Raw genomic sequence first — 23,922 nt, 5'->3', positions numbered from 1 at the left:
GCTACAGTGCCGGGGCTGGGGTTGTGGCTCAAGCAGCAGCACGCTTGCCTGGCATGTGTGCGGCCCGGGTTCGATCCTCAGCACCACATACAAACAAAGATGTTGTGTCCACCAAAAAGTAAATATTAAAATTCTCTCTCTCTCTCTCAAAAAAAAAAAAAAAAAAAGAAGCTACGATGCCTTTGGTGACCTAGGCTTCTGAAATGACTCCCCATCACCTTAATTTTTCCTATTTGGTAGAAGCAAGTCCCTCAATGTCTAGTACACACTCCTGAACAAAAGCATCAGGCCTCACCTTTCAAAGGGAGCACCACTGAATTTGCAATAGTATTTTCAAATTACAGCCAGTTCTTCCTTCTTTTCACTATTATATAAAGGAAGGATTCACTGGGCATCCTTAAACTAACTATCTATGTGCATATGTGTTAGTATTTCTGCAGAATCATAAGGATTTACTTGATATTTTAAATTTTGATAGATTCTGTCCTATTACCCTTTCAAGTGTGGAAGAGCAGCCTTTTTATCCAGGTCAGGTGGTGAACCAGGCCATGATTTTTCTTTTCTCTTCTCTTCCTTTTTGGTGCTAGGAATGGAAACCAAGGCTTCATGTATGCTAAGCACTTGTTCTACCACTGAGGCACCCCTGCTTTCCTAGGTCATGCTTCTGTGCATACCTGTTGAATGCAGTGATTGTGTCCATGTCAGGAATTGGGCTGAGACTGCATCATGCTGCAAGAATGACAATAACATCCCTTATTCTCAAAAAAAAAAAAAAAATTTTTTTTTTTTTTTTTTGGTGGTGCTGGAGATTGAACCCAGTGCATGCGAGGGAAGACTCTACCAACTGAACTATATCCCCAGCCCTCCTCAAAGAGTTTTAATTCTGGGCTGGGAGATACATAAGTACAGAGATCTTTTCTACATAGTGTGGTAGGGTGAGAAAAAAATATACTTGGAGGTCATGGTCCTAACCCAGTTTTTTATTGTAGCAGGTTAGCATCCATGTTGACCTGAACAAACAATGGGGGTTAACTGAGCAAAGGAGGAGGGGACAGTGCCTCAGAAGGGACCACAGTGGGGTTTGAAGTTGTAAAACATTTAGGTGAACCAGCATCAGAACTGGTGACGCTGCACTTTCCATGCAGTTCTATGAAAGGAAGGACCTTCCTTGATGTTGTCATTGTTGGTGTTGAGGGCCGGCTAGAAGGGTGAAATCTTGTGACCTGCTGGCATCTCTCTCTTGCTGGCAGAGGAAGTTTCTGACTGGTAATTTACAGATCTGCAGGTGGATATGTCTGAGAGGAACTGAGATGGGAGGAGGAAGTACTGGCCACAGATTCGTGGCCTGGAAAGATGTATTGGGCAAGTTCTTTCTGTTTCTTTGGGGCAGTGGGTCATCTTCATCTGAAAATGGCTCTGAATCTTGGTAGAAACCACAATTCTTTATTTTAGCCAAGGATGTGCCTTGAGCATTGGTCCCAAGATCTTGCCTTCACATAGCTTCCCCTAAAGACTTCTTTTTCCCAAATGGTCCATGGTCCATAAAAGTGTGTGTGTGTGTATGTGTGTGTGTGTGTGTGTTTCTGGGGGGGAACCCAGAGGCTCATACATACTAGGCAAGCGATCTACCACTGAAGTCCACAAGATCAGGAAACATGTTTTCCAAAATACTTCCAACATGTTGAATCTGTGGCTGAGGAACCTATAGATTTGAAAGGCCAGCTGTGCTGTTGATTTGTGAATGTTTGCCTGATTCCAGTTCACATGTAAATATAGAAATTTGTGAATTTATATATCTTAGATATATAAATATATGTTTTTTTGTTTTTTTGGTATGGGTATGGACTGAGCACTACAGTCCTTCATTTTTTTGTAGTTGAGGATGGACAGAATGCCTTTTTATTTGTTTATTTTTATGTGGCGCTAAGGATTGGAGCTTAACTCCTAAGCTACATCCCAGCCCGTTTTATATTTTATTTAGAGACAGGGTTTTGCTAGGTTGCTTAGAGCCTTACTAAATTGCCCAAGCCGAACTCAATCTCGAGATCCTCCTGCCTCAGCCTCCCAAGCCACTGAGATTACAGGCGCGTACCACCACACCTAGCTAATTTCTTTATTGCTGTGCACAGAAGTTCTAATATTTTGCTCCTATATCTCAGTGGATCTGTACTTTGCATTCAATAGCCAGGGTGTCAGAACCTTCAATGTGATTGGCAAGTCTTTCTTTTGAGTTTATTCATTGCATCCTCCACTGTCCTTGGGGTTTTGATATTTCATTCTCTTTAATTTCCTGGGAATCGGACTGTGATGGATGGGATTACATTTTGTTTCATTCTTTGGTTGACAGGAAACAGAAATGCGAAATGTGGTCAGTTTCCGATTCTAGTATTGAGCAACTTTCTTCTTCCCCTTTTCTTCTCTCACAGTGGAAGGCAAGTGTGGGAGAAACGAGTTTCAATGTCTGGATGGAAAATGCATCTCCTACAAGTGGGTCTGTGACGGCAGCCCCGAGTGCCAGGATGGCTCTGACGAGTCCCAGGAGACATGCAGTGAGTTCCTTTGAGCATGCCCCACCATCTACCCCGACTCCGCCACTGAGCTACATCCCAGCCCCTCCTGACTCTTTTTAATAATGACCTGTACAAAAGTGGCCAAGTGAATGAATGAACCACAAATTAGGAGATGGGGAGAGATGTTCCAGGTTGAGCATCCTTTATCCAAAAATCCATGATTTGAAATCCTTCAAAATCCAACCTTTATTGTTATTATTAGGTACTGGGGATTGAACCTGGAAATGCTATATCCCCAGCCTTTTTTTTTTTTTTTTTTTTTTGCTGAGACTGGCCTTGACTTGTGATCTCCCTACTTCAGTTTCCCAAGTTGGTAGGATTACAGGTGTGTACTACCTTGCCCAGCAAAATCCAAAACTTTTTGGGTGTTGAAAATTCCACACTTGACCTCATGTGAAGGGTCACAGTCAAAACACAGGTGCTCTAAAGATAGTATATAGAATTACCCTCAAATAAGGTGTGCACATAAGGTATGCATATAAGGTGTATGTGGAAACATCAATGGATTTCCTTAGACTTGGGTCCCATCCCCAAGACATCTCATTATATATATGCAAATATTATAAAACCCCAAATCTGAAACTCTTCTGATTCCAAGCATTTGCATTTCAGATAAAGGCTCCTCAGCTTGTACCAGAGTTTTTCTCCTTCTTTTTTTCTTTTTTGAATGTGTGTGGTGCCAGGTTGAAACCCAGGGCCTCGTGCCTGCTAACTAAACTCTCTACCACTGAGTGCTACCTCAGCCTCTCTGGCCATATCTTTATTGAGGTAAATTTCCCCTAATATAAAGCGAATAGCTCAGAAGCATTAATGCCTTCACAGTGCTGCTCAGCCACCACCTCTAGCTCCTGCAAAACCTTTGCATCACCCAATGTCTAATTTTTAAAAAATATTTATTTTTTAGTAGTAGTTGGACACAATACCTTTATTTTGTTTATTTATTTTTATGTGGTGCTAAGGATCGAACCAGGGCCTCACACGTCCTAGGCGAGCACTCTACCGCTGAGCCACAACCCCAGCCCCTCAATGTCTAATTTTTAACAAATACCATTACATGACTTTCGTTTTGATCTATAAAGTTAGTGTTGGCCTCCACTTTCTGAAAAGTTCTGGAGTTTTCTTTGACAAAGGTGGACCTTGGGATACCAGCTGATCTGCATTCGAGTTAGGGTTTAATCTTCTTTTCTCCCTTAGTGTCGGTCACCTGCAAATCGGGGGACTTCAACTGTGGGGGCCGTGTCAACCGCTGCATTCCTAACTTTTGGAGATGCGATGGTCAAGTGGACTGTGAGAATGGCTCAGACGAGCAAAACTGTCGTAAGTGTGTCCCAGGAGCTTGCCCACCCCAGGCCATTTGTGTGTGACAAGCCCAGCCTGTGCCAGAGCCTACCAGGGCCCTCGGAAGTGAGAAATTGACAAATGTTGTTCCCCAGGGGGCTGTATCTCACCTCTCAAATTCCACTACGACAAGGAGCATTGCAGTGGGGGAGAGAGGGTCTGTCCCAGGGTTGCCGTGCACGCTCAGGCTGCTCTTTTTTGAGGGGGGACCCAGGATTGAACTCAGTGGCTCTTAACCACTGAGCCACATCCCCAGCCCTTTTTTGTATTTTATTTAGAGACAGGGTCTCACCGAGTGCTTAGGGCCCTGCTAAGTTGCTGAAGCTGGCTTTGAACTCGCGATCCTCCTCCCTCAGCCTCCTGAGCCTGGGATTACAGGTGTGCACCACCATGCCCAGCTTCAGGCTGTTCTTGATGAGTGCCTGCCACCTGGACCACGCAGCTGTGAGCCACCTGGACCATGCAGCTGTGAGCCACCTGTGAGGCTGAGCTCAGTTATACATGACAGTATACCTCATATTATAAAATAACATTATATGTAATAAAATAACCTTATAAACATTTTATTTCTCATAAAATCAAATAATGTAACAACATGCTTTTTTATGAATTTTATATAAATTTATATAATAAATTATGAAGTAATACATAATAATATGATAATTCTAAAATATTATGAAATAATATTTTGAAATAATAAAAATATTATGAAATAATAAAAATGTGCTATATTAAAAGGAATTTAAGAGCTGGTCTGTGGCTAGTGGTAGAGCCCCATCCTCCCACAGGTGAGGCCCTCAATGGGATCTCCTCCAGCTGCACACACACAGAGGAGAAACAAAACTTATGGGTTGTTTATTTCTAGATTTTCCATTATATGTGTGTGTGTGTGAATCTATATATATTGGTACCAGGGATTGAACTCAGGGTCATTCAACCCCTGAGTCACAGCCCCGGCCCTATTTTGGGTTTTATTTAGGGACAGGGTCTCACTGAGTTGCTTAGCCCTTGCTGTTGCTGAGGCTGGCTCTGCACTGGCCATCCTCCTGCCTCAGCCTCCCGAGCTGCTGGTCTAGTTCATATTTTTAGGCTAGACTCAGTGCTAGGCACCAGATCAGGGAGCAGGCCTGCTGTATGTTTATTTCTTGTTTTTTTGGTGCCTGGGATCAGACCCAGGGCTGCTCACAATGCCGGAGAGCGTGGTGGGGCCTGCAATCACCACCCGGTGCCCCTCCAGGTCTCGGCTAACTGCCCTGTGGCTGCTGCCAGCCAGTGTCCCCGTCTATAGAAGGGCTGGTGTTGGGATGTGGGCGCCTCCGCGGTGACAGGGTGGCCGCCTCCCTTCTGTCTCCGCAGCTGCCAAGACCTGCTCCCAGGACGAGTTCCGCTGCCACGACGGCAAGTGCGTCTCGCAGCATTTTGTGTGTGACGGGGACCGGGACTGCTTGGACGGCTCGGACGAGGGCTCCTGCCCGGTGACCACCTGCGGCCCCGCCAGCTTCCGCTGCAACAGCTCCGTCTGCATCCCGGAGCTGTGGGCCTGCGACGGTGACCCCGACTGCGAGGACGGCTCAGACGAGTGGCCTCAGCGCTGCGGGGGCCGCGACACGTCCAGCCCCCAGCGGGACTCCGGCCCCTGTTCCTCCCTTGAGTTCCACTGTGGCAGCGGCGAGTGTATCCACGGCAGCTGGAGGTGCGACGGGGGCCCTGACTGCAAGGACAAGTCCGACGAGGAGAACTGCAGTATGTGTGCAGAGGGGTCTTGTCACTGTCCCCTAGGCGGGGGCCTGCTGGTAGCTGTGGGTGCTTAATAATTTTGAATTCCCCAGCAAGAAAGTTGGTTCTATTTCTTTTTTTTTTTTTTTTTTTTTTTTTCCGTTTTGGTGGTACTGGAGGTGACCCAGGGCTTTGCCTGTGGCAGGCGAGCACTTGACCCCGAGCTCCCTCCCTAGCCGGAGTTGGTTCTGTGCTGCTTCTTGTGGTCATTCTGACCCCATTAAGGAGGAAGCAGCCCCCACAGCAGACTTGTCTTTGATGTTTTTGTGGTACCGGGGATTGACCTGAGGGGCACTTAACCATTGAGCCACATCCCCAGCCCTTTTTTGTATTTTATTTAGAGACAGGCTTTGAGTTGCTTAGCACCTCAATAAGTTGCTGAGGCTGGCTTTGAACTCACCATCCTCCTGCCTTAGCCTCTGAGTCACTGGGATTACAAGTGTGCCCTATGGTGCCCAGCCTTTTAAAATTTTTTTTATTTAAGACAGGATCTCACTAAGCTTCTGAAATTTCAAAGTTGTAATCCTTCTGCCTCAGCCTCCCAAGTAGTTAGGGTTACAGGCATGCTAATCTTTTTTTGAAAGGGGAGTTTGCTAGTTCATTTGGTTTACTATAACAAAATACCTGAGGTTGGGAACTTTATAAATGAAAAAGTTTATTTAATCCAGTTCTGGGAACTTAAGGCATTGGCATCAGCTTGGCAGATGGCATAGGGAGTGTGTATACGAGGGAGAGATTACAGGTGAGGCAGGAAGTCAGAGACAAAGAAGAGGCTAGTGATCCGCTCTCACTCTGCACCAAGTCTGATTTTTTTTTATATTAATTAATTAATTTTACAGTATTTTAGATGTATTTTGACATATACTACACAAATGGAGCACAGCTTCTCATTCCTCTGGCTGAACAGGGTGCAGAGTTGTTCCAATACTGTAATCATACATGTGTATACAGTAATAATGTCTGTCTCTTTCTATCGTCCTTCTCATCCCCACAGCCCCACTTTTCCCCTCCCTCCCTTCTACACAAAGTTCCTTCATTATTTCATATCCCCTCGCCCCACTATGGACCAGCTTCTGCTTATTAGAGAAAAACATTCTGTTTTAGGGTTTTTTGGGACTGGCTTAATTTCATTTTCTTTAAGGCTGAGTAATATTTCATTGTGTGTATGTACCATATTTTCTTTCTTTCTTTCCTTTTTTTTTGTACTTTATTTATCTTTAGGTGGTGCTGAGGAGCAAACCCAGGACCCCATAGAAGCTAAGCAAGCACTCTACCACTGAGCCACAACCGTAGTCCTGTTTTTATTTATTTGTTTGTTTGTTTATTTATTTATTTATTTATGTGGTGCTGAGGATAAAACTCAGTTTTTCACATGGGCTAGGCAAACACCTTACCACTGAGCCACAACCCCAGCCCCCACATTTTCTTTTTCCATTTCTCCATTTCTCTGTTGAAGGGCTAGGTTGGTTCCATAGTTGAGCTATCGTGAATTGAGCTGCTGTAAACATTGATGTGGCTGTGTCACTGTAGTATGCTGATTTTGAGTTCTTTGGGTATAAACCGAGGAGTGGGACAGCTGGGTCAGATAGTAGTTCCATTCCAAGTTTTCTAAGGAATCTCCATACTGCTTTCCATAGTGATTTATACCCCATCTCTTTTTTGGGGGCGCAGGGGTGCTGGGGATTGAACCCAGGGCCTTGTGAATGCAAGGCAAGCACTCTACCAACTGAGCTATAGCCCCAGCCCTATACTCCAGCTCTTAGAGGTTCCACTACACTCGGTTCAAGCTTCTCCACACCGCAGGAGACAAACCACATGCAGAACACCACAGGAAGCGAGCTGCAAGTTGCAGTATTATTGACCCAGAAAGAATCCTGGTTTCAGGCCTGGTTTTAACGACTAAGCTTTGTGACCTTTGGCTGAGCGCTTGACTTCAATATGCACTGGTTGCACTTGATAGGGTTGGGCAACTGCATCGATCTTTATAGGCTTTGATTAGGTTCCAGGGCCACCAAGTGCAACTTTCTGCAGTGGTAGCAATATCCCAGGACCCTGCATGGCCAATGTGGTATGTTCATCTGGCAAACAGAATTTTGAACTTTACTGAATTTTGTTTTTTAATATATAAGTTGCTGATAGACTTTATTTTCCTTATTTATATGTGGTGCTGAGAATTGAACCCAGTGCCTCACACATGCTAGGCAAGCACTCTACCATTGAGCCACAACCCCAGCCCAACTTTACTGAATTTTAAGTAATTAAAAGTTAAATAGCTATACGTGGTCAGTGGTTTGTGTGTTGGAGAGTTCAGATAAAAAACGTGACTCTGGATCTAGCTCAGTGTTTTGGTTCCTTAAACACGTTGGTTAGCTCCATGTGTACCCAGAAGATGATTTCGTTTTTCTGGGGGGTTTTCGTACCTATGTTCAGATACACAGCGGTGTTCAGAGTTAAGCACTGTGTGGGTGTAGCTACGATGTTTGGTTTTGTTGGTGCCGAGCATTGAACCCAGGGCCTTGTGCAGGCTAAACGAGTCCAGAGCTTCACCCCCAGCCCTACACTGGTTTTTAAAGTCACATTTTATGAAATGATCGATAGCATTCTGTGTGATTATTGTAAAACTTGACAGAAACTCATGTGTCCCCCATAATTCATGAGTAGGCTTCCTCCACCCCTTGTACAGATGGGGAAACCTAGGCGTAGAATGGCCATATAACCTTACCCTGAATTCAGACCATAAAAGCCAAAATCTCCTTTTCAGCCATTTCAGCCATCAGGTTTATGTTCTGATATAGGCACATTCAGGCTTGCTTTTTTTTTTTTTTTTTTTTTTTTATTAAAGAAAGAGTGAGAGAGAGTGAGAAAGAGGGAGAGAGAGAGAGAGAGAGAGAGAGAGAATTTTAATATTTATTTTTTAGTATTCGGCGGACACAACATCTTTGTATGTGGTGCTGAGGATCGAACCCGGGCCGCACGCATGCCAGGCGAGCGCGCTACTGCTTGAGCGACATCCCCAGCCCTTTTTTTTTTTTTCTTAATGCAAAGTATACTATGAGTTAAAAATGAGAGTTCTGGCTGGGTGCAGTGGCACACACCTGTAATCCCAGCTGCATAGGAGGCTGAGATGGGAGGATCCCAAATTTGAGGTCAGCCTCAGCAACTTAGCAAGACTGTGTTCCAAAATAAAATAAAGTGTGGGGTGTAGCTCAGTGGCAGAGCACTTGCCTAGCATGTGTAAGGTCTCAGGTTGAAACCCCAGTATCTCCCCCTAAAAGTTTAATTTATAAGTTATACAGAGGAAAAGATTAACAACAATAGCTAATAATAGAATAATTATTATATAATAGCAAAATTGTCACCATCACCATTCTAGTACTCTGGGAGCCTTATTCAGGAAAATAAGGATTAGTTGAATAAGAACATTGCAGTACTGTGACAGTTGATCTGATAACCGAGGTAGCTGTTTAGAGACCATCATGCTAGTAGCATATACAGCATGGATACACTGGAAAAAAAGATGGCTCACTTCCTGGGCTAGGTACTATGGGATGGCACAAGGCTTCATTGTGATACTCAGGGCACAATTTAAACCTAAAGAATTGTTGATACTTATAATTTTTCCTTTAATATTTATTTATTTATTAGTTCTAATCAGTTATACATGACCGTAGAAAGCTTCTCCCATTCATCAGACACAAATGGAGGAGAATTTTGCACTTCTGTGTGAAGTAGAGTCACACCATTTGTGCAATCATACATGTAACTAGGGTGATGATGTCCGCCTCACTCCACCATCTTTCCTACCCCTTTTCCATCTCCCCCCTCCCCTTTGCACCATCCAGAGTTCCTCCAATTTATCCCATGCCCCACCCCCCATATGGATTAGGATCCACTTATCACAGAGATGAGCTTCTCTTGCTTAGCATGATATTCTCCAATTCCATCCATTTACCTGCAGATGCCATAATTTTATTCACAAGTAACATTCCCTTGTGTATGTGCGCCATTAATATTTTGAGACTGCAGTTGAACTGTTGTGTGGCTGAAACTGTTGCAAGGAGAACTCTGGACAAAGGCAGAGCACTGTGTTTCTTTTTCTCCAGTTGCCCCTCCTTGGAAAATCAGAACATTCTTTTCTTTCCTAGCTGTGGCCACCTGCCGCCCTGATGAATTCCAGTGCTCCGATGGGACCTGCATCCATGGTAGCCGGCAGTGTGACAGGGAGCATGACTGCAAGGACATGAGCGATGAAGTCGGCTGCGTCAATGGTGAGCTGAGCCCTGGTTTCCTGTTAGCACCTTTCAGTGCTTTGCTGTTTGTAAATGTTGGGGGACTGTGGGTCTCAGATGAGGGAAGGCACCCACCTGCTCACTGCACTAGCTGTGGGTTGTTGGGCAAGTGGCTTGATCCTCCTTACCCTCACCTCCGCTGATCTGGAAAATGTGCCTAAGGATAGCTGTGACTTCAGGACCCCATGCGCACAGACCTCTGTCTCTGAGATCACAGTTGTATACAAGATCCAATTTCAGCTGGCTGCGGTGGTGCACAGGCCTTCATCCCAGCAGCTCGGGAGGCTGAGGCAGGAGGGTCGTGAGTTCAAAGCCAGCCTCAGCCACTTAGTGAGGCCCCAAGCAACTCAGCAAGACCCTGTCTTTAAATAAAACACAAAATAGGGCTGAGGATGTGGCTCAGTAGCTGAGTGCCCCTGAGTTCAGTCCCCAGTACCCGCCCACCCCCCAAAATAAAAAGATCCAATTTCATTTGTGAAGCCCTTCCCTATATTCACGAGGTGGCTCGCCTCCTGGAAATGCCCTCAGGAGACAACTGTGTCCTGCACTAGGCTCTGCAGTGGGTCCTGAGCACCATGGAGCAAGACACTGGGTGCCACGTGTAAGATTCCTCAGTGTGAGATTCTTTTTTTTTTTTTTTTTTTAATTTATTTATAGCAAAATACACACCATACATAATTAGCATCTCAGGCTTGTTTTTGTTCTGTTGTGCTGCAGATTGAACGTAGGGCCGTGGCACATGCCAAGCAAGCACGTAGGTATTTCTAACTGTGCAGCTCGGTGACATTAAATACATTCACATTGTTGTGCAGCCATCATCACTGTCCATCTCCAACGCTCTTTTCATCTTGCAAAACTGAAACTCTGTCCCCATTAATCGCTAACTCCCCATCCTCCTCCCCAGTCCCTGGCACCTGCCATTCTACTGTCTGTCTCTGTGGGTCTGATGACTTCGTGGACCCCCTGTGAGTAGAATTGTGTAGTAGTTGTCCTTTTGTAACTGGCTTATTTCACTGAGCATGTCTTCAGGGTCCATGTTCTAGTCTGTGTCCAGATTTCTTTTTTAAGGCCAAATAATATTCCACCGATTGTGCTGAGGAATTCTATTGCATTCGCCCCTTGATGAATCCTTGGGTTGCCTCCATCTTTTGGCTGTGGAATAGTGCTGCTGGGAATGTGGGGGTACACAATCAATGTCTTTAACCTGGTGGGGTAGCCACATGATGGAATATGCCGCCAGGAAATGAGGCTTCAGCCACCAGCATTCACACGGGAGAACCTTACAACCTTACTTTTGGATGAAGAAGCAGTTTGAAGATTATGAGGAATCATTTTATAAGCTTCAAAAACAAACTAAATCATACACCATGTTTTTCCCTGACGTATTAATGAAGTGGCTGAGAACGCAGCTCAGGAGTTGAGTGTTTAGGTGACATGATAAGGCCCTGACCACCAAAAAAAAAAATAATAAAAATAAGGAAACGATAAAGCCAAGATTCAGGATTTTTTTGTTTTTTTCAGGGCCAAAGGCCGAGGATGTAACTCAAGGCCTTGCATGTGCTAGGGAAGTGCTCTGCCACTGAGCTAAATCCCCAGCCCCAGAATTCAGGATTCCTTTGATGGGTAGCAGGATGGGTCAAAGCCTGCTAGAATGGTCTCCATTAGAGAGTTGGCAGAATTTTACCATAAAGCACCAGATAATAAATATTTTTGGCCTTGCAAGGTTCAGAGTTTCTGACACAACTACGCTGTTTCATACTCTGAAAACAGCCACAGACCTTCTGTAAATGAATGGGTATAGCTGTGTACCAATAAAACTTTATTTAAATAAAAAAGCAGTGGGCCATTGTTGATCCAGGGCCCTCAGTTTAATGACTTTCTGTTCTAGGTGACATTCTCATTTTAGAACTGGGTGTTAGGTTCTCAGTGCTCAGTAACCGATTACTGGGCTGGGTGTAGCTCAGTGGTAGAATGCTTCTAGCGGATCTAAGGCCCTGGATTCTGTACCCAGAACTGACAAAAAATTATCATGTTTTACTAACGGATACATTCATATTTATTCTTGTGTAAGTGAATTATTATGCTATAGAGGGTTAAGCAAGCTCCTGCAGCTCGGATGCACCTGACTGTTCTCTTGGACTCTCATAGTGACACTGTGTGAGGGGCCCAACAAGTTCAAATGCCACAGCGGTGAATGCATCTCCCTGGACAAAGTGTGCAACTCAGCCAGAGACTGCCGGGACTGGTCGGACGAGCCCCTCAAGGAATGCGGTGAGTACCAGATGTGGGTGTCTTGGGGAGTTTGTGGAGAGCCAAGGTGGGGGAACTAAGGTGGAGGGGACGGGAGGCCCACCCACTACAGCTCTAGGGCTCCTGTGCATCCTTAGCCCCAGAGGAGCTTCCACTCAGGGCAGGAGCGACGGGGCCATATGGGGCACAGGAGTGCATGCCTAGAATCCCAGCTGCCCAGGAACCCAGGCAGGAGGGTCCCAAGTGCAAGGTCAAGGCCAGCCTGGGCAACATCGCCAGACCCTGTCTCAAAATACAGAGGAAAGCACTGGAGATGCAGCTCAGTGGTGGAGCTCCTGCCTCACCGCGGGCTCCACGGAGACTCGGCCCAGCTCCATCGGCCTTTTTTTTTTGGTGTGGGGAGTTGAACCAAGGGCCCATTCCCACTGAGGCACACCCCGGCCTTTTTTAATTATCATTTTTGAGAGTCACTGAGTTGCCCAGGCTGGCCTTGACCTTGCAGTCCTCCTGCCTCAGCCTCCTGAGTCCCTAGGATTGCAGACCTGCTCACTGTGCCCTCTGGCCACATGAACCATTTTGGTGGCATTGAATGCGTTCACCCAGGTGTGACCACCCACCCTCCCTCCCTAGCACATTTTTTCATTTTCAAAACCAAACCCCTGTCCTCATTCACCCACGGTCCCCTCCCCAGCACCTGCCTTTCTACTTCCTGTCTCTGTGCATCTCTCAGGAGTGGGATCCTCAGCACCTGGCCTTTGGTGACACATTTCCTTCCGTCAGCACTCTGTCCCCAGGGCTCACCGTGTTAAACCAAGTGACAGTGCCATCTCAGTGCTCTCACGAGTCAGGCTGTGGCACCCCTCCACAGTGGCAGGGGTGGGGGAGCGAGAGGCTCGAGGCTCCAGGGTGACCAGTGTGTGTCCTTCCCCCCGGCGCAGGGACCAATGAGTGCTTGGACAACAACGGGGGCTGCTCACACGTCTGCAATGACCTCAAGGTCGGCCACGAGTGCCTGTGCCCCGATGGCTTCCAGCTCGTGGACCAGCGCAGATGCCAAGGTGATTGTCGAGCAGGGCCGAGCTCTGGGCCTCCTCAGCCTGTGCCCACCAAGTGCTCTGCCTCAGTCTCCCTGTCTGTGAAATGGGTGGGATGGCAGTCCCCAGCGGCTGGGCGGACGCTCCGTGGGTGGAACCCTGGGCACAGACTGACCGTCAGTAACCGCTCGACTCCTCGGAGGAGCTTCCCTCCGGGCTTCACCATTAGGAAATCTCTGCTGACGTAACTCGGCCCTCTGACCTGGGCCCCTGAAGTGAAGGGTGAGGTCGGGTCACTTTGGAAGATGACAGTCACTTTTTTCTTTCCTAGGTGGGATGGGTGGTCCCTTAGCTGCCACCGGGGTGCTGGTTCCATCCCTCCATCTGCCACCCTCAAAGGTGACACCTCATGTGTCTCTGTCTCCACTCAGATATCGACGAGTGTCAGGACCCTGCCACCTGCAGTCAGCTCTGTGTGAACCTGGAGGGTAGCTACAAGTGCGAGTGCGAGGAGGGCTTCCAGATGGACCCCCGCACCCAGGCCTGCAAGGCCACCGGTGAGCACGGAGGCCGCGCTGGGCGGCGTTTCCTCACCTGAACTTTGCACAGGGTAAAATCGGCAGGGACTTCGGGCAGGTAGGACTCGGGCTTGCCAGGAACCTGCCACGTGTGACCAGGGGACAGCATGCAGGACCAGCCCTGCCAGCTTAATAGGAACCAGTGCTCAGCTTCCAGGACAAGTTAGGATGGATTTCAGGGGGCAAAGGGTGGAAAGCCATGGCATGGACTGCCCACGCCCCCTCCAGCTGTTCTTTTGTGGGGAACTGAACTCAGGGGTGCTTTGTCACTGAGTCACATTCCCAGCTCTTTTTATTTTTATGTTGAGACAAGGTCTCACTTATTGGCTTAAGGCCTTGCCACGTTGCTGAGGCTGGCCTCAAGCCTGTGACCCTCGTGCCTCAGCCTCCTGAGTCCCTGGGATTATAGGTGTGCACCACCATGCCTGCCTGGCTCCTGCTGGTTTTTTTTTTTTTAATATTTATATCTTAGTTGTAGTTGGACACAATACCTTTATTTTATTTATTTATTTTTATGTGGTGCTGAGGATCAAACCCAGGGCCTCGCATGTGCTAGGTGAGCTCTGTATCCCTGAGCCCCAGCCCCACCCCTCCAGCTGTTTTTAATAACTAAAAGAATGTATCTCAAGGAAACAAAATTTACTTAAAACAAAGACCAAAACAGAATAGCACATCATGGAACAAAATGGTAGAAATCAAGTCATCTCTCTGTGTCTGTGGAGGACTGATTGGGTCCAAGACCCCCTGCAGCTACCAAAATCCATGGAAGTTCAAGACCCTTATGAACTAACTGGTATAATGTTTGCATAGAACCTGCACATCCCACAGAGACTTGAAATTATCTCTAGATGACTTAGAATACCTAATACAATGTTAGTGCTGGGTGTATGTTGATTCCACTGTTTTGTTTAGGGAATGAGATAAAAAAACAATAATAATAATTTGCATTTGGTATAGATGCATTTTCACCCCAAATGTTTTCAATCTACAATTGGTTGAACCTGAAGATGCAGAATCCACTCCTACAAAAGGAGCACTGTAATTGGATTTCCTTTCCATCTTTTTTTTTAATTGTTGCCTTTATGTATTTATTAATTTTTATGTGGTGCTGAGAATCGAACCCAGTGCTTTGCCCATGCTAGGCAAGCACTCTACCAATGAGCCACAACCTCAACTCTCTTTTCCATCTTGAAGTTTGGGTTATAATCACTGCTGCGTGTCCATTCTTAGAATCCCCTTCATCCAGGGATCCCTTGCTTGCATGTGCAAGTGTCCTGAGGAAGTTGAGTTGTCTGCACATGCAAAGGCCCTTGGCCTCATGCTCTGTTCTAGCAATCTAATTACAAGGAGGCTGGATTTTGCAGAAATAACAGCCAGGCTCAGTGACACAGGCCTGTAATCCCTTAGACTTGGGAGGCTGATGCAGGAGGATTGCCAGTTTGACGCCAGTTTGACGCCAGTTTAGCAAGACCCTGTCCAAAAAGAAATTTTTGGAAAAAAAAAAAGAGACCATCAAATAAAATTTGAAAAATTTTTAAATTTAAAGAAAAACATATAAAACTTTGGGCTAGGGATGCGGCTCAGTGACAGAACACCTGCCTAGCATGCATGAGGCGCTGGACTCTGTCCCCAGCACTGGGGAATAAAAGGGAAAAAAAATTATTAAAAAATAAATTAAAAAGAAAGGCCGGGGTTATAACTCGGTGGTAGTGCACCCCTGGTTTTAATTCCCAGTATTAGGGAGAATACAGGAAGAACTTTTTACGAGCTGCCTCTGTCTACCCCCGGGCCTTCACTGGCATATTAGTCGCCGCCACCACCTGTTTCCATGGCTCTCGGCCTCTGTACCTCCCACGTGTTTTCTGGTTCTGCTGGGGTGGTGGGAGGATGTAGTTCCTCAACATCCCTACCCACGGGCCCACAAAATCCCTTGTGCTTTGAACTCCATTGTGATGTTAGCATTTGTACAGATGTAAAGGTTTCAGTGGAGTTGAAGTAGAGACTTGGGAAGGGCTGTCTGGAGAAGTCCAGTTGCAAGATATAGTTCGTTTGTTGGTGAATATTGGTGTCACGGTTAGGGCACAGCTCCCAGAATTGGGCAGACGTGGGTTTGAATCCTGGCTCAGTCACCTACTAGGTATGTGATCTTGGGCAAATCACTTTCCCTCTCTGAGCCTCAATCTGCTCATCTGTAAAGAGAAATTAACTAAACCTGCTTCACAGGAATATAAGGATTCCATTTAAAAACCCAGTAAACATTAGGCAAGGTCATTACTTTTTTTTTTTTTTTTTTTTTTTCAGTGTGCCGGGGATGGGACCCAGGGTGTCTATGGGCAAAGGCATGAATGGGTGAGGTCCTGTGAGCAGCCTCAGGATTCACAAGTGTGAATCATTTCCATGCAATCTGGGGCCTGGCACTGTCTTAAGTTGCCTGGTTCCTGGCTCTGGAGTGACTAGGGCAGGCAGAGTGGCCTTAGATGTCAGGGTTCCCATAGCCGAGGTGATGGCGATGTGGGCTCACTTTGGCCCCAAAGTGAGTCATTTCCATTTCTAGGAGTTGGCTATCCCCAGGTGGGGCCTTCTCTGCAGGGTGACCGAGACCACAGGTGTGACTTGGCTAGTACACGGGGATTTCCACCCTGCCACTCTGGGTGTGCCTCTCCGATCCAGCCACACCCTGCAGAGGGACAAGTGGGGTCTCTCACCACCCTGACCGCCCTGCCCTTCCCCAGGCTCCATCGCCTACCTCTTCTTCACCAACCGCCATGAGGTGAGGAAGATGACCCTGGACCGCAGCGAGTACACCAGCCTCATCCCAAACCTCAAGAACGTGGTTGCCCTAGACACCGAGGTGGCCAGCAACAGAATCTATTGGTCTGACCTGTCCCAGAGAAAGATCTACAGGTGAGCCTCGGCCCCTCCGGCCTGCCTGACCCCAGGTGAGGAGGGGCCCCTGGCCCTGACAGTCTGCCCTCCTCCTGCCTTAGCACCCAGATTGACAGAGCCCCCAGCTTGTCCACCTATGACACCGTCATCGGCAATGACCTCCATGCTCCTGATGGGCTGGCTGTGGACTGGATCCACAGCAACATCTACTGGACCGATTCTGTCCTGGGCACCGTGTCCGTGGCCGACACTAAGGGCATGAAGAGGAGAACTCTGTTCCAGGAGATCGGCTCCAAGCCGAGGGCCATCGTGGTGGATCCCGTCCACGGGTGCGTGCTTACGAAGGTGGGGGGTGCGGGTGAATGAAGGGTGAACGTGCAGGCCCCAGAGCTGTTTAGGCCTCTGTTTAGGCAGTGTTTGCACCCGAGAGAAGTATGGGGTTGTTCTGCACTGTGGACAGGAGGTGGAATCAGGGCCTCTAGTTGTCTGTAAAGAAACAGGTCCAGGCACAAGGGTACATGCCTGTGATTCCAGCAACTTGGGAGGCTGAGGCAGGAGGATCACAAGCTCGAGGCCAACCTCAGCCACTTAGTGAGACACTGTCTCAAAATTTAAAAAATGGATTGGGGACGTAAGAAGGCATCAATTGTAAGGCATTCCTGGGTTCAAGCACCAGTTTCCCCCAAAAATAAATGAAATAGGAGCCTAGAGTTGTCAGACTGTCCTGTCTGCCTTTGGGGGCCACAGGGATGGAATCCTCATGACAGTATTCTATTACCTGACATGGAAGCAGACCTTGTGATAAAAATTCAAAACCAGAAATTAAAATAGAGATGTTCTTGGTGGCACGTGGCTGTAATTCCAGCTACTCAGGAGACTGAGGCAGGAAGGTGCAAGTTCAAGGCAGTCTCAGTAATTTAATGAGACCCCCCATCTCAAAATAAAATTTAAAAAACTGGGGCTACAGCTCAATGGTAGAGCCTTACTTAGCATCTACGAGGCCCTGGGTTCCATCCCAGGAACCGCAAACAAAGAGAAAGAAAGAAAATTAAGTGAGAAATTAAAAAACGAATTTGCTTAAGTATTTGGTGTCAATCTCCTGGGCCAGGATAAGGTCAGAGAGGGACGACATGAAGGTCCTTCTTTAAGTCAGCTTTGGGCAGCCCTGTGTTTACGAAGCTCTGGCAAAGGGTGGTTGGGCGAAGGTCACTACCCCGTGAAGACCAGGAGCCCGTGGCTGACTTAGCACCTCAGCCACTGACCAGTGTCCCCTGGCAGGAGGCATTGCCCCTGTCCCCTGCCCACTGCATATTCTGCCCAGTAGGCTCCCTCTGCCACCTGGCATGTGACAGGACTCATTTCACAATTGCAGTGGAGTGTTGGTAATCTGGGTGGCACCCTGTCCTGGCACCACAATTGGAGGTGGGGGTACATTTGGCCCAGTGCAGAGGATGTGGGAGAAGGTGCACTTGGCTGTCCTCATGTGGCATCTGCAAGGGCAGGTCAGAGAGTGGCTGGGCGGGCAGAGCCTGTGGGTGGGGGCGGAGTCAGGCTGGGCCTGGATCCACCCACAAGGAAACATGCCCAGGGGTGTGGGCACCTGTTGGATGGAAGGGCAAGGCCACCTGGGTTTGGCCACACAATCTACAGGAAAGAAGGAGAGAGCGTGCCAGTCCCACTGCACTCAGGCATGAGTAGTGTGCAGACGTGTGTGTACATAGTGCCCGCTTATCCACGGGCGATTCATTCCAGGACCCCCGTGGATGACTGAAACCGTGCTCAGTACTGACCCCTCTCTTTTCCAGGACATACACATCTGTGATGAAGTTCAAATTTCAAATTAGGCATAGAGAGATAAATAAACTAATAAATAATAATAAGATAATTAGAACAATATACTATAATAAACTTTTGTAAATGAACTCATCCTTCTTGCAGTGATATGAGATGATAAAATTCCTGTGTGAAGGGCCTGGGGTTGTATGTAGCTCAGTGGTAGAGAGCTTACCGTGCATGCTGAGACACTGGGTTCGATCCTCAACACCACATAAAACTAATAAATAAAATAAGCTTTTAAAAATTCCTATGTGGGGACTGGGGCTGTGGCTCAGTGGTAGAGTACTTGCCTAGCATGTGTGAGGCACTGGGTTCAATCCTCAACACCAAATAAAATAAACAAATAAAATAAAGGCATCTACAACTACAAAAAAAAATTTCTTTAAAAATTCCTATGTGAAGAGATAAAGTGAATAATGTAGGGATTGTAACATGGCATTAGGCCACTATGTAAAGGTTACTTACACAAACACTGACACCTTAATAGTTGATTTGATAATGAGACAGCTACCAAGTGACTAACGGGTACATATACTGTGGACACACTAAACAAAAAGACAATTCATGTCTCCAGAAGGACAGGGCATGATGGTTTGAGATTTCATCACCTTACTCATAAAAATCATAGGAAGTGTTTCTTTCTGGATTTTTCTATTTAATATTTTTAGACCATCATTGACTACAGAAAGCACAAACATGGATAAGGGGGAACGGCTATATTTTGCTCTCTTGTTTCTTTTTACTCAAACAAATTATGCATTTCATTCTCCACTAGCTATACAGTTCCCATGTCTGAGATCCTTCCTGTGAAATGTTGTTTATTCACTGGATAGGCCATGTTTTTCTGTGGGATTAATTTGTAGAAGTTGGATAACATGTCAAAGTATATGTGCACAGAGAGCATTAAAAAAAAAAAGAAAAAAAAAAAAATTGCCTGGCCTGGTTGCCCACACCTGTAATCCCAGTATCTCAGGAGGCAGAAGCAGGAAGATCACAAGTTCAAAGCCAGCCTCAGCAAAAGTGAGGCACTAAATAACTCAGTGAGACCCTGTCTCTAAATAAAATACAAAATAGGGCTGGGCATGGGGCTCAGTGGTTGAGTGCCCCTGAGTTTAATTCCTGGTAACAAAAAAAAATAAAAATAAATTATGTTATGTAAATTTTACCACAATTTAAAAGTTAAAAGAATATTTAAAAGGCAAGAAAAATATTATGAACTGAGGTGCATATTCCAGAGCCCCCTCCCTGATTTTAGCATCAGAATCTCCTGAAACTACAGATTTTTTTATTTTGTTGTTTTTTGAATTTTTTTTTTTTTTTTTTTTTTTTTTTTTAAGCAGTTCTGGGGATGGAAACCAAGGCCTAATGAGGCTAGGAGAGGGCTCCACCACTGAGCCACACCCCAGCCCCACGCAAACACTCTATAGTCCCTCCTGGCCATTTTGGGAGGAAAAAAGAAAAGAATCTGGAGTCCCCAGTGGGGCCTTATCCGGAGCCTTGGCTCCACTTAGGCAGACTCTGGCCTGCAGTGTTGGCAGGACCCTGTCCTGAGGAGCATCCTCATCTCTGTTTTCCCTGTTGTCCCCCCAGCTTTATGTACTGGACAGACTGGGGCACCCCTGCCAAGATCAAGAAAGGGGGCCTGAATGGTGTGGATGTCTACTCGCTGGTGACAGAAGACATCCAGTGGCCTAACGGCATCACACTGGGTACGTTGGGGGGATGCTTGGCCCCACCAGAGTCGGACCCCATCTGGGGGACACAGTAGGGGCCAGTTGCTCCCGCACAAGCCCACCAGCTCCCTGAGGTCTTAACCCACAGTTTTCCCTCCTCCGGACCTGGGGATGTCAGCATGTGCCATGAGGCACGTGGTTGGGGCTGCTTCTCTGGGAGCTTCTTTTCTACTATTTCTATGGGGGTTTCTTCTAGGGGGAGCAGAGTGGCCCAATTCCAAGGCTGCACCCTCCACCCAAAAATGAACAGTGCCCTGGAATTTTCTGGCCTACCCGATGATCCTCTCATTCTTGCTGCTGGCACCGGGCATCTGCATGTGACCGCCCCTTGTCCATCTGTGCATTCCAGATCTCTCCAGTGGCCGTCTCTATTGGGTAGACTCCAAACTCCACTCCATCTCTAGCATCGATGTCAACGGGGGAAACCGGAAGACCATCCTGGAGGACGAGAAGCGGCTGGCCCACCCCTTCTCCTTGGCCATCTTTGAGGTGAGACCTGGAAGAAATTCACAGCTCATTTTTCATTGATTTAACTGTCGGAGGTTTAAGCGTGTGGGTAATGGTGGGCACTCCTTGTCTAGTTCCTCCAAGCCAAGACTAACGAGGAAAGCTGCTCTTGACCAAGGAGAGGTCTTAGAACTGAAGATATGTCCGTTTTCCTCTCAACAAATGTGAGAATGGGGACAGGTCAGGTTCCTAATAGAGCCATATGGGGGGAAACCTGCGCTAAAGAAATGATGCTATATTTGTACCCCCACGTTCACAGTGGCATTATTCACAATAGACACAAGGAGGAAGCAGGCCCGGTATCCACTGATGAGTACATGAGCACAGTGCAACCCATGCTCACAGCCTTCAAAGGAAGGAAATCTTGCTGGGCATAGTGGCGAATGCCTGTAATCTCAGCCCTCTGGAGGCTGAGGCAGGAGGATCATGAGTTCAAAGCCAGCCTCAACAAAAGCGAGGGGCTAAGCAACTCAGTGAGACCTTGTCTCTAAAATAAATACAGAATAGGGCTGGGGATGTGGCTCAGTGGTTGAGTGCCCCTGAGTTCAATCCCCAATATCAAAAAAAAAAAAAAGGAAGGAAATTTTGATACATACTCCATTGGGGAGGAGCCTTGAGGACATTATGCTCAGTGAAATAATCCCGTTGTCCACTGATAGCAGGGAGCTAAAATAGGCAAATTCACAGAGACAGGCAGTAGAATGGTGGGTGCCAGAGACCGGGAGTGGAGATTAGAAATCTTAATGGGAACAGAGTTTGAGTTTGATGAAAGTTCTAGAGATGGATGGCAATGCTGGTTTTACAATGAATGTGCTTAACACTGGTGAATTTTATACTTAAAAATAGTGTTGATGAGCTGGGCATGGTGGTGCACACCTATAAGCCCAGTGGCTTGGGAGGCTGAGGCAGGAGGATTGGGAGTTCAAAGCCAGCCTCAGCAACTTCACAAGGTGCTAAGCAACTCAGTGAGACCTTGTCTCTAAAAAACATACAAAATAGGGCTGAGGATGTGGCTCAGTGGCTGAGTGCCCGTGAGTTTAATCCCTGGTTTCCCCCATCCCCAAAAAATAGTGGCAGTGAGGACCGGGGTGCAGCCACGTGGGAGAGCATATGTTTAGCATGCACGAGCCCTGGGTGCTACCTAGCATCGTCCCCCGAGGAAAGCCTAAAATGGAAATGTGTTTTGCCGTGATTGATGCAGTGACCTAGTATTGCTTCTTCCCCCAAAGCCCCAGAGGTTAAGAGGGAGCGGAGGTCTGTGTCCTGTCCCGGTGGCTAATGGGGTGGATCATCTTCCTTAACCCTCGTACAGGACAAGGTATTCTGGACCGACATCATGAACGAAGCCATCTTCAGCGCCAATCGCCTCACAGGCTTGGACATTGATTTAGTGGCGGAAAACCTGCTGTCCCCCGAGGACATTGTCCTGTTCCACAACGTCACACAGCCGAGAGGTAATGATGGGCAGGCTGCACACCACCGACCCCCACCCCTGAGAAAGACATTTCCCTGCTAGTGCCCTGGAATTTTCTAGACCTTTCTGGTCTCTGATGGTATCTCATTCTCCCCTCATCTTTCTTCTTCTTCTTCCCCAGGTGTGAACTGGTGTGAGAGGACAGCCCTCCCCAATGGTGGCTGCCAGTACCTGTGTCTGCCAGCCCCACAAATCAACCCCCACTCCCCCAAGTTCACCTGTGTCTGCCCAGATGGCATGCTGCTGGCCAGGGACATGAGGAGCTGCCTCTCAGGTAGGGAGGGCACGGTTCTTCCAAGCCTCGCTCTGCTCATCTGTGCTCTGGGAGATCAGGGTATTGTAGGTCAGGAAATGCGGCTTAGTTCTGGAAGCTCGGAAGTCCCAGAGCAGGGGTGAGGGACTTCTTGCTGCATCATAACATGTGGGGGCGGCACACAGTGAGACAGAGGTCCCACTGTGACAGTGTGCTCAGCTTTCTGGCCCTTTTGTGTGTGTGTGTGGTACTGGGGATTGAACCCAGGCTCTATCACTAAGCCACATCCCCACCCCCAATTCTTCCTCTTCTTATAAAGGCACCAGTGCCATGGGGAGGTCCCTCTGGTGTCGGGGGGTGTCCCACCCTCATGACCTCATCTAATCCTACTCACCTCCCGGAGGCCCCATCTCCAAATCCAGTTAACATAGGAATTCTGGAGTGAAGTTCCCAACATTCGAATTTGGGGGACACAGTGAAACCACAGCAGGGGCCAAGGTGTCCCTAGCGCCTCCCCAACACCTGCGAAGCTCGTGTCCCACAAATAGCGCTGGAAGAACAGCACGGAGGGCAATGGGTGTTTACATCCCGTGTGTTGGTGGCTGATGGCACTCGCTGCCTACTTATCATGAGGACCACAAAGCCATCGGAGTGGTGCTCAGGCACGTGGCACTCAGGAAATGTCTGTATTCCTGCAGAGGCGGAGCCTGTAGTGACCACCCTGGGGCCGTCCACCGTCAGCCCCAGGGCCAGCTCCACTGCCAGGAGGCCGAAGCCCACAGACCACCGACCTGCTTCCAGCGCCACCTGGCGGCCTGCGGCTGTTCCTGGGCTCACCACCGTGGAGTCGGCGACCATGTCCCACCAAGGTAAAGGCTGCGCCCACCCTGACTCCCACTGTGGTGAGGAGGATTCAGATGGGCCCCTTCAGTGGCTGCGAGCGACTTGGTGAAGAAATGGAGTGAGGGTGGAATCCTGGCCCCGCAAGGACATCCCTAATTTGGGCTGTATGTCCTGGAACCTCCCTATAAAATGGTTCTGGTGACAGTATCTGCCCATCTCCTGGGGAATTAAGTGAGCTAAAACGTGGGGAGAGCGTGTGCTGTTGACCCTGAGTTGGACGAGGACTGGGACCAGGAATCCATCCGGGGGCCATGGAGCTATAATACCAGTCACTGGGAGGCTGAGGCAGGAGCATCGAAAGTTCAAAGCCAACCCTGCAACTGAGCGAGAACTTGTCTCAAAATAAAAAAGGATTGCCCCTGGGTTCCATCCCCAGTACTACAAAAAACAAAAAACAACTCAGAAATCCAATAACAGTTTAATGCACAGTTTTTTGGTGCTGAGGTTTGAACCAAGGTCTCACAAATGCTAGGCAAGGCCTTTTGTTTAGTTTTT

General features: G+C 47.6%; 1 protein-coding gene across 1 annotated transcript in view; it reads left to right on the top strand.

Annotated features, from left to right (window-relative positions):
- Positions 1 to 23,922, top strand: part of Ldlr (low density lipoprotein receptor) — a 39,043-nt gene that overhangs the window by 8,082 nt on the left and 7,039 nt on the right. Inside the window, exons 2-15 of the mRNA XM_076871317.2 lie at positions 2,427 to 2,549; positions 3,765 to 3,887; positions 5,265 to 5,651; positions 9,830 to 9,952; positions 12,122 to 12,244; positions 13,162 to 13,281; positions 13,689 to 13,814; positions 16,568 to 16,739; positions 16,823 to 17,050; positions 20,148 to 20,266; positions 20,640 to 20,779; positions 22,110 to 22,251; positions 22,393 to 22,545; positions 23,223 to 23,393. Of these exons, the coding sequence (XP_076727432.1) occupies positions 2,427 to 2,549; positions 3,765 to 3,887; positions 5,265 to 5,651; positions 9,830 to 9,952; positions 12,122 to 12,244; positions 13,162 to 13,281; positions 13,689 to 13,814; positions 16,568 to 16,739; positions 16,823 to 17,050; positions 20,148 to 20,266; positions 20,640 to 20,779; positions 22,110 to 22,251; positions 22,393 to 22,545; positions 23,223 to 23,393 (2,250 nt within the window). The remainder of the gene's footprint in view (positions 1 to 2,426; positions 2,550 to 3,764; positions 3,888 to 5,264; positions 5,652 to 9,829; positions 9,953 to 12,121; positions 12,245 to 13,161; positions 13,282 to 13,688; positions 13,815 to 16,567; positions 16,740 to 16,822; positions 17,051 to 20,147; positions 20,267 to 20,639; positions 20,780 to 22,109; positions 22,252 to 22,392; positions 22,546 to 23,222; positions 23,394 to 23,922) is intronic.

Source organism: Callospermophilus lateralis, chromosome 1, assembly GCF_048772815.1.
Source record: "Callospermophilus lateralis isolate mCalLat2 chromosome 1, mCalLat2.hap1, whole genome shotgun sequence".
Lineage (NCBI taxonomy): Eukaryota > Metazoa > Chordata > Mammalia > Rodentia > Sciuridae > Callospermophilus > Callospermophilus lateralis.
This window is presented reverse-complemented; position numbering and strand designations above follow the sequence as displayed.